The sequence below is a fragment of the Carassius gibelio genome, chromosome A23, assembly GCF_023724105.1.
Source record: "Carassius gibelio isolate Cgi1373 ecotype wild population from Czech Republic chromosome A23, carGib1.2-hapl.c, whole genome shotgun sequence".
Lineage (NCBI taxonomy): Eukaryota > Metazoa > Chordata > Actinopteri > Cypriniformes > Cyprinidae > Carassius > Carassius gibelio.
In genome coordinates, this window is record NC_068393.1 from 25,936,873 (window position 1) to 25,947,875 (window position 11,003).

Here is an 11,003-nt window from a genome sequence, read left to right on the forward strand (position 1 = left end):
GAATTGTCTCAGTGCAACTGGTACAATGGTGTCTGTCTTACAAAAGTAGATTAAAAGATAATTCATTTCCTAAGAATTAAGAGATATTCTGTATATCTGTAATGGGAGGGAGTGCCCCTTCCTAGGGTCCTCCATGTAAATTACCTCCTGTTCCCATTGAGGTGTAAACTACCCTGGTCTGGGACCTGACCTAATGCAAATTCCAATTGTTAGTTTCTGTCTTCATCTCGGGGGATGTTTGTGTGAGGTATTTAAACGATTGCAGCAAAAGGATCAGGGCCTTCTGTAGCTGGAATGAGCCCATAGCATGAAGTGTGTCCACACACTTCATACTATGTATTTTTCTAAGAGTCAGGTATGCATCTTTTACTATTAGATTCATCTTTGAGAATTTGGTGTCTAGTATTGATTTGATATCTATGAATTGGCTATGTAATTGGCATAATCTTTACCTGACTGATAATAAATTGTTACATTTGATTTACTCTGACTGACTCTGAAACTATTTTCTCAAGGAGATTAAGTGAAGGCTATGTTTCCGCAAATCTGCGTCCAGGGTTAAGTGCATACTAAAACTCAGACTAGATGGAGCATGGGGCGCATCAGGTGAGGTTTTAGATTTCTGGCTAAACCGCTTGACTTTAGTTAAGTTGTACTCAGTTGCATTAACTATGGGGGGCTAGTAACAGTACTGGTCATAACCGCTGGTTATTGTCTCAGCTTTAATTAAGTTGTACGAAGTTATATGACTGTCGGGGGGGCTAGACAGATAGTGCTAGCAGAACCGCTGATTATTGTTTTGAGCTTTAACTAAGTTGTACATGGGTAGCTGAGGGGGACTAAATGGATTAGACATAAACCTCTGACTACTGTTGAGACTGGCGAGTTTGTGATCGTGGGGCACACGTAGAAGAACGGCCGTCGTGGGGCACCCTGAGCGACATAGATTCCTAATGAACGAGTAAAATAAAGTAAAGAGTTAAATTAGAATAATCAAATCTCAGAAGAATAACAATAATAATTAGAGACCAACAAACAACCAATTTGCCTTTCAACCTAAATTCGAGGTCATACTAAAATGGAGTCAGATTAGATAAGAAAATGGAGTCAGATTAAATAATAAAATGGAGTCAGATTTGAGCTTAACCTAAACTGAATAACTTTACGCGCTGAAAGACAGAACACGCAGGAAGCCTTCATCCAGCACCGGATACCTTCCTTGGGCCGAGTGCCTGGACCTTACAAATTGGTGACCCCGACGTGATCTCCTTACAAAGTGGTGACTGGTAACGGGATCTGCTAAAAAGGCGAGTGACGTCTTTCAGTGCAATATGGATTTGTACCGAACAAGAGGTTTGACCATCTCCTTCTCTTTCTCCAGCTGCTGTGGTAAGTCAATTCTTTTTTTTGCCTTTTAGAAATATTGAGGGAAAGACAGACGCATCCCATACATACACATATCTAGAATGAGTCGGAATACTCATGTTGTTAGACCGGAGACCGGATCCGGTGGGTTTGAGAATTAGACGAAACCAAAAACTTGTCAGGGACATGATAGCCGCAGCGTAGATGAGGAATGAAATCCCTTGTTCTGAAGTGGAAATATCTCTTTGCATGCCTAAGCAACAAGAGATGAAACTTAAAATTGGAATACCATCATCCAAATTATTGTCTGGTACGCAATGGAGAGTTCAAAATAGAACCTAAAGCTTTACTCAACTAACTGTGTTCTATATTGTTTTATTTGCTTAATTGCAACAAATGAGCAACAATTTAAGGAGAATGAGCAAACAGAATAAAAATGCTAAATTATAAACAATTGGAAAACTTGTTATTTGATAAAGGAAGATCAATTAAGTTGATACATTTGAATATGATATGGAAGTTGGGAAAAACAGAGTGATAAAATCACAACACAGATAAAAGAGCTTCCAAGAAAGCTTAATTGAGCCCAAAATGATACATAAACTTTTGAGGACTTACTACTACAGAGCAGAACTCCTCTTGATTGCAGTCAAACAATAGATGATAATATAAAACAAATGGCTTTGTTTCTGAGAGTGGATCAAAGCACTCACTCAGAATGTTTCTCTCCCTGTTGAATGGGAGGTGTTTATGGCCAAATAGTAACACACAATTAAACATATCACAACTTATACCAACCAAATGCCTAGTGGACCTTCATTTAGTCTTTAAACAGACTACATTAAATAAGCAAACCTTTGAGACGTAAAGACAGTGATTGTGTATTGCATCAGCCCTGAGCTTGCCCAGCTCCTCAGCACCTTTTCATATTCAAATGTATTGACATGAGAATGCAATTTGTGTCAACTTAGACCTTATTGCAGATGGAAAATTTCTGACAAGTTGTGATTTGACCATGTACTCCAAATATGCTTGCTTGCATTAAATGTTAACAACTTCAGAGTCTCTCATTGGCTTTGAGAAGGACTAGTTATTGTGCATACAATGTACATATGTGTACTACTGTGACTGCATGGCCAAATTACAAGGTCTTCTCTAAGACAGAAAAATTGACAATTAAATTATTCCAAAGACTCTCCAGAGACCAGAAATAATATTATTCTAATATATACTATTTTAATATAATATAATTATATTATAAATCAATTTATAATGTACATTATATTATAATCGCCAAGCATGGCACTACATGGAGGAATGTAATTTGCTAACCGTTAAAATTAAAATTCATTGTTCTGCTACCCAGTTCTCAAAAAAGGGAGGAGGTTTATTTTCATTTCAATAGTGTGGCCCCCTTAACAAAAGCCATTGGTGTGGAAGCATTTTGAGCCAGATCACACCTCATACTCACATTCTCATGCTGACTCCCTGTTAATACAGGACTAAATTTGCATCGCAATTGTAAAACTTCCTTGCCTTTGTTTGGAGCATGACTGTTATTTACACAAAGCCACAGTCGAATGCAGCCACAAAACACCATTCGATCTTTTAAATTGACTTGAAAGATAATGAAAGGAGGGTGTAAAAATACTAAACGTCATACCAAAATACAAGAGGTCTTCATGTGCCACAGATATCTAAATGTGTGAACAACACCATAAAACAACATTTGTTAAACAGACAACATCGAAATAGATGAACACATTTCTGCCCACAGATCTGACTGTAATTAGAGCAAATGCAACTAAAGCCATGGACATGGGTCCATTGGAATTCTTGAAGACATGGGTGATAAAAACACCAACTAATCTAGAAAATGTCCCAAGCTGGACTGGGGTCTCTAATGCTCATGACACAGCAGACTGTGAGGGCTCTACTGCAAGAGCAGCATCAGGTGTTACACACTCAGACTGCACTGAAACAGGAGCAGTGATTCAGATCTGACCAACCGAACTCCATTTCATGTGACATCTGGAATTAAAACTACAATACATGAGGATGAATGTAGTTAAAATAATTCCACATGCCAGAACACTAAACTGATGAAAAGTTCAAAATTAACTGTGGTTCTCTTTGTATTTGTTTCTGTCACAGGTTGACCACTGCAATTCTTTGGAGGACAGATACCAGGAAAGTGTCTGGTCCCATCTGCACCAAGACAGGACAAAAGAATTGTTACATAACCTGAAATGCGGGAGATGAATGTGAAGACACTTGAAGGGGCCGTTCACACCTCACAGTAGAACATCACCACGCAAATATCTACATGGCCTCCCGGATTAGAACCGGAACTAAATTTTTGCAACACAGATTGCTATAGATTAGACTCCATTCATCTCCAAGACATGACCATAGAACACACACCTCATCCATTGCATCACCTCATTTAGACTATCCAGTCTGTACACTACACACAGAAGACAATGATGGCTTAGATTACAAATGAGGTACTCCTCTAAAGATCTATTGTCCATCTTCACACTGACAGAACCACATAGCCTCACACACACAGGACAATATAATTTATCCCATGCTAAAATAGACACACAACATATAACTATTTGCAACTGTCTGCAAACTCATGGAACAACACTGTAACACACATTTGCATGAATAGTCACAGATTGATGGCACAAATTTTGAACACAGAGGCAGACAAGCCTTTACAATTTAAAATATTGAATCTTTATGATTGTTATTAGAGTGGTTGAGAAGCCAGAGGGCCCCTGGTTTCCCAACACATCACTAATGACAAAAAGCATTATTAAAATGATTAAATGTGAAGTGCCTGCACTTCATTTCTGTCAGTCAATTATAAAATTTACAATTCTACCAAACAATCAACTGTGACTTAGCCTTCATATCAGATACCATTCACACACACACACACACACACACACACGTTAGGAATTTAGGATTTCCATTGTAGGAAAATGTTTTAATCATGTTCTAACCTTACATCTTCTTAAGTGGCTTGCAATAGAAGATTCCTGAATTAACAGTGTGATTATTATATATATACCTTCATAATTGTGATTGAATATGATTCTTATTGTCATTATATTACTTGTTTATTGATGCATACCTCTAAATTAATGCTCAAGTTAAACTGACCTCTTGCTGCATTTTCCTTTGAGTCATTCATACCAAAATGTACATTGGACCACTCTACCATATTTGACCTTGAAAGACTTTTAACATCAGATGTACCACTTGCACTGGCTAACATGAATTCATCAGGTTTCTTTTTTGTTTTATTTTTCTTATGTTAACTTATGACTTTTCTATTTTACTCCATGGGTGATGAAATTTTAAGATGATCAAAATTCAGTCATTGGATGGCCACTAAGATGCTTTTCAGGTGTCTCACACAAAGCAGTGTGTAACCAGTGAGAACCCTTCACCTGTTGGAGCCTGGCCAGAAATCTGCACAGTTGGAAGTGACAAGATTCATCAAAAGAGGCAAGAAAGACAGAGGGAAGGTGCACTAAAGATGGAAAGACACGTCAAGCTAAAAAGGCCTGGACTGATTCAATGAACTATGCACATGGGTTGTTCCCAACCAGACAGGTGAATCTCTTAAACCTGTTCATCCACCTGCTGAATTCAAACTACATGCACCTGTTGAGAATGGTGTACACAAAGGCCTTTCTCAAGGCCTCTACAACAACAAATACTACATCACAAGGACTACAAGAGCCTGACAAGTGACCCCTATGAGAATCATCTGTATTCGTGTCATGTGGTCAAAGGGCGGACTGTAAGAATTACAGAAACTTCAGACACTTTGATCTTCTGAGATATACTAAGGACACACAGTGCATTAACATACAGACATCTGTTCTCACATCTCACTGAGAGAAAATGCAGGAAATGCCTCTCTCACATATGCAACAGTTCCTACTCATTCCATTCCTTCCCTTCACATAGCTCACTCAGAATGGTCAATAGTAGAATATAATGGTATATATTAATGCAAGTGATATTTACAGTCATGTTTGGTGTCATTTGAATTGTCTCAGTGCAACTGGTACAATGGTGTCTGTCTTACAAAAGTAGATTAAAAGATAATTCATTTCCTAAGAATTAAGAGATATTCTGTATATCTGTAATGGGAGGGAGTGCCCCTTCCTAGGGTCCTCCATGTAAATTACCTCCTGTTCCCATTGAGGTGTAAACTACCCTGGTCTGGGACCTGACCTAATGCAAATTCCAATTGTTAGTTTCTGTCTTCATCTCGGGGGATGTTTGTGTGAGGTATTTAAACGATTGCAGCAAAAGGATCAGGGCCTTCTGTAGCTGGAATGAGCCCATAGCATGAAGTGTGTCCACACACTTCATACTATGTATTTTTCTAAGAGTCAGGTATGCATCTTTTACTATTAGATTCATCTTTGAGAATTTGGTGTCTAGTATTGATTTGATATCTATGAATTGGCTATGTAATTGGCATAATCTTTACCTGACTGATAATAAATTGTTACATTTGATTTACTCTGACTGACTCTGAAACTATTTTCTCAAGGAGATTAAGTGAAGGCTATGTTTCCGCAAATCTGCGTCCAGGGTTAAGTGCATACTAAAACTCAGACTAGATGGAGCATGGGGCGCATCAGGTGAGGTTTTAGATTTCTGGCTAAACCGCTTGACTTTAGTTAAGTTGTACTCAGTTGCATTAACTATGGGGGGCTAGTAACAGTACTGGTCATAACCGCTGGTTATTGTCTCAGCTTTAATTAAGTTGTACGAAGTTATATGACTGTCGGGGGGGCTAGACAGATAGTGCTAGCAGAACCGCTGATTATTGTTTTGAGCTTTAACTAAGTTGTACATGGGTAGCTGAGGGGGACTAAATGGATTAGACATAAACCTCTGACTACTGTTGAGACTGGCGAGTTTGTGATCGTGGGGCACACGTAGAAGAACGGCCGTCGTGGGGCACCCTGAGCGACATAGATTCCTAATGAACGAGTAAAATAAAGTAAAGAGTTAAATTAGAATAATCAAATCTCAGAAGAATAACAATAATAATTAGAGACCAACAAACAACCAATTTGCCTTTCAACCTAAATTCGAGGTCATACTAAAATGGAGTCAGATTAGATAAGAAAATGGAGTCAGATTAAATAATAAAATGGAGTCAGATTTGAGCTTAACCTAAACTGAATAACTTTACGCGCTGAAAGACAGAACACGCAGGAAGCCTTCATCCAGCACCGGATACCTTCCTTGGGCCGAGTGCCTGGACCTTACAGTACCCTGAGCTCTTGCCTTCTGGCAGAAGATATAGAATACCTAAAACTAAGCTGAATCGCTTTAAATTTTCCTTTGTACCAGTCTCCATCAAAATTTTAAATCAAAATTTTAACTAGATTCGTATGATTTGCAAAATATAGGTCTAAGAAGTGTGCAATAACTTGGTGTGTTTATGTGTATTTTTTAATTTCTGTAATGGCAGCTGCTTCTATGCACTATGCATTTTTGAGTCCATGACAAATTTCCCCTACGGGACAATAAAGTATATTCTATTCTATTCTATTCTAAGTATAAGCAATTGTGATAGTGACACTGGCAAATCCCACTAATGGTATTTTGTTTGGAGGTGGAGGAAGAGAAGGATGTGGTTTATGTAGAGACCTTCAGGACAGACTTTTCTGTGTGTGCAGGCTGTTAGTGATATGAATGTTTGTACTAGGAACCTGTGTATATCTCCAGTGCTACATCTCAGCAGACTCCAAACACTTGAAAAAAAAATTTATGAAGGCCAGTGACAGAGCTGGAGTCCAGTGATGAACAATTACCCATATTTCCTCCACAACTTCACTGCACCTTTAGCTACCAGCACAACAGGACACACATCACGCATAATATTATCAGTTCCCCTACAACACAGAAACACTATCTGCTGCATCCATCCATCCGTCCATCCATCCATCTTTTCATATGTTTGTATGTCTATCCACCCGTCTATCTGTTTCAGTGTCTATTAATCAATCCATCTATCCATGTATGTCTGTCTATCATCCATCTTTTTATCTGTTTGTATGTCTATCCACCCGTCCATCCGTCTCATATCTATTAAACAATCCATCTATCCATGTCTGTCTGTTTATCTGTCTATCATCCATCCATCCATTCATGTCCATCTGTGTCAGTGTCAATCAATCAGTTCATCTATACATGTCTGTCTGTCGGTCTATCATCCATCCATCCATTCATCTGTTCATCTGTTTGTACATCTATCTACCCGTCTATCTGTGTGTCTATTGATCAGTCCATCTATCCATGTCTGTCTGTCTGTCTGTCTATCTATCGATTTATCTATCCCTGTCTATCTGTGTCAGTGTCTATCAATCAATTAATCTATCCATGTCCGGATAGATTCATCACGGTTTACCCAGGGTGCTCAATGTGCAATTTTTTTATATATCCTTTATGACTGTTACTTGTCAGGTAGTGTTATATGAACCCATCGAGAATGTGGGTGAAAGCCAAGGCAGACATCAAAGATCTTTTATGCAAGACAGCGCGATATACATCTTCACACAGACTTTGGGCATGATTGACTGACTCTGCATTTTATCATCCATCGCACCACATTCTGATTCACTGACATGCAAAACTGAAATGGTACCGCAAACACTCTGGCAAGCCCGTGTATCAATGTAAAGAATACTGAAGTCTATCATGGCTGAAGAAAATGGGAATTAATGCTGATTTGTCAGTGTAAACTCAAAGTAATTACAGTCATAACAATCAAAGCAAAGTGACAAATTAACATAATATTAGTTGCATATCACAAGACATGTTTAACTGAACACCACACACCTAGGCACCTGCATCATCAATTGCTGTCTTTACTAGATGGCCATACCTGAATTTGTCTCACTGTGAAAAAAAAAAAAAAAAAAAAAAAAAACATGGTGTGCACCAAATTTCATATTAAAAAAAGGTTATTTTCTACTTCAAACAGAACCTGGCTGTTATAGAAATAAAATCTACTGTTAGTAATGAAACTCAGAAACCTCCGATTTCTGAGGTTTTACCATCAAGACTACGCGGCGAGTAAATAATGGATACTAATCTCCCCCGGCTGCCCTCTGCCCTCCCACACTTCCATTCTCTTTTTCATCAAGTCCCCACTCATTCTTGCGCTCTGTCTGTTTTTATGAGGTGTAACCATTCTCAGTTTTACAGTAATGGTAGGCCTCATTATCCCTCCATTTCATAATCCCTGCATGTGTGACTCTCTCATTCTCTCACCGAGGTGCCTTTTAAAGGCATGCCACCCTTACCAAGGGCTCTGGAAATAAGATGTTTTGTTCATTAACTTTTATCCCTTGACTGGGTGAGCCATTTACAAGAGAAAGGCAGAAACTCAAATCATAAAAAATAAAAAAATAAAAAAAATAAAAAAAAATCTATGATGCAGAAATAGTGACAAATAAAATGAATAAATGAATGAATAAGTGAACAGTGATATTATTAAAGAAGCACTTGTGTCAAATGATCTGATGCCAAAGCATTAATAAGTGTATGTGTTTGTGCACCAGTCAGAGGAATTGTTCAGTGGCCTTGTCTTTTATTCTAATTAAGAGTTTCCTTTGAGACAAACCAGAACTATGTCAAGTGCGACCAAACTTCTTATAAAGCAATATTCACCGCATTATGCTGGTAAATCAGACAGAGAATGAAAGGATAAAACTAAATGGAACTGTGGAATGTGAATATTTTAGGTCATGTAGACCTTGTCCTTATGGGTTTGCAGGGATTACTTTCACAATTGATGGTTGAGTAATGGTGGCCATTAAAAACGTTAAACTAAAAGCCACAGCAGGGTACTTACCAGTTGCATGTGACACCATGGGTAACTTGGCCATCCTTTGGGATTTAGGCTAGAAATCATTGCATCAAGGCATTATGTGCAGATGTGAACCCTATAATTTTGAGCCTCTGACTGTATGTATGTGTGAGTGAGTGAGTGAGTGTGTAGCAATGTACTATACAGCTTTAGGTGCATTTACAAATATATATATATATATATATATATATATATATATATATATATATATATATATATATATATATATATATATATATATATATATATATATTTTGTATGGCATGACACCCATATCTGGTACTGAAGTAAAAAGTCTGTGTTTTTATAAGTAGTTAACAGATTACACTATTAGTCTACTTTTCCCATCACCACTGATCAAATAACATAATCTATAAAGGTGAAAAACGCATTTACTTATACATTATAGATATAGGCAAGTTAACACGCTTGGAAATATTTTAAATAAAAACAAAAAATAAATAAAATAAAACCTATATCAGTTATACAGTGTTATCTGGCTGCTGTGTGTCATGAGCCCCCCCACCACCATGTGCCCCCTCAACAATCATGAGTGCATTGTGTCCCTGGCTCCAGTGCATGCTCTATCTTCCGATAACCATACTGACAGTATTTTGGACCGCTGCCGGATAATAACTGAACGCATTTGTGCTGAAATTGATTCATCGATGGTCGATAAGCTTAATTGATTAAGCTATTAACGTTCCTAATCATTTCCAGTGCAAATGCTGAATTATTGTGCATCTGTTTTATAAATTGGGAATACATCAACCAAATAAATTGCAAAGGCAGAGCAGTTATTACACATGCAGTCGCATAATGGATATTAGATTGTGATCTGTCACACAATGAATGAAACTGCTTTGGCAGACCACCCTTCAGTGGCTACGGAAATGTTTAAAAAAATATGTATATTTCCAAAATCTACATTATGCATATGTCAACTAGCATCTCTTTCTTGACTCATTATTTAATGATGCTGGAAATTGTCACAATACATTTCCGTAAAATTAGACCAAAAAAAAGCAGAACAGCCATTCTAACTGGACTCTGCTTGCTGAATTAAACATGCAAGGGCATGTGATGAGAACATGTAACAAACTTTGTCAGGTGGTCATGTGATAACATAGCACACTAATACATTTTAATAGCATGACAATTCCTCATTCCTATTAGATGAACTGAACATCTGCAACCTGATGAGCAGCATTTCTTCATTAAAGGCTACTATTATTGTTATTTTATTTTATTTAATAGTCCATTTGTTTGATTTTTGATCAACGACACTTGGCATAATGTTGATTACCACAGTGCCTTGTCATAACCTTGATTATTTTATTTTTATTCTTCCTTTAAAGAAGTAGTTCAGCCATACATGTAAAAGCTGTCATTATTTACTCTCATTACTTTTTGTAAACCTGTACGAATCCCTTCTTGGGAGGAACACAAAAGTAGATGTTACAGGCAGAATCTCAAAGCTGTTTTTGCCCATAAAGTGAAAGTGGAAAGAATGCAATATCACTTTATAGAAAAAAAGCAGATTGAACATTCTGATAAACATCTTCTTTGCTTTACCAATCAAATTTATAACAACATCAGAATGAGTAAATGATGACAGAATCATTATATTTAAATAAATGCATACATAAATATTAGAATGAAAACTAATATTAAAGGACTACTATAAAAAAATGTATTAAATTCATTAGGTGTCATC

At 37.3% G+C, this 11,003-nt stretch overlaps 1 protein-coding gene and 1 long non-coding RNA gene across 2 annotated transcripts in view; one reads left to right on the plus strand and one right to left on the minus strand.

Moving 5' to 3' along the window:
• The first annotated feature begins 540 nt into the window (after positions 1-540).
• On the plus strand, positions 541-5,909 carry LOC127944269 (uncharacterized). The gene is made up of 2 exons (XR_008150317.1): positions 541-1,389; positions 3,520-5,909. It is a non-coding gene; the product is annotated as an uncharacterized LOC127944269 (long non-coding RNA).
• Positions 5,910-7,245: 1,336 nt separating this feature from the next.
• LOC127944356 (cytochrome P450 2J4-like) overlaps positions 7,246-11,003 on the minus strand; it is a 19,737-nt gene continuing 15,979 nt past the window's right edge. The window contains exon 9 of the mRNA XM_052540232.1: positions 7,246-7,260. Coding sequence (XP_052396192.1) covers positions 7,246-7,260 — 15 coding nt within the window. The remainder of the gene's footprint in view (positions 7,261-11,003) is intronic.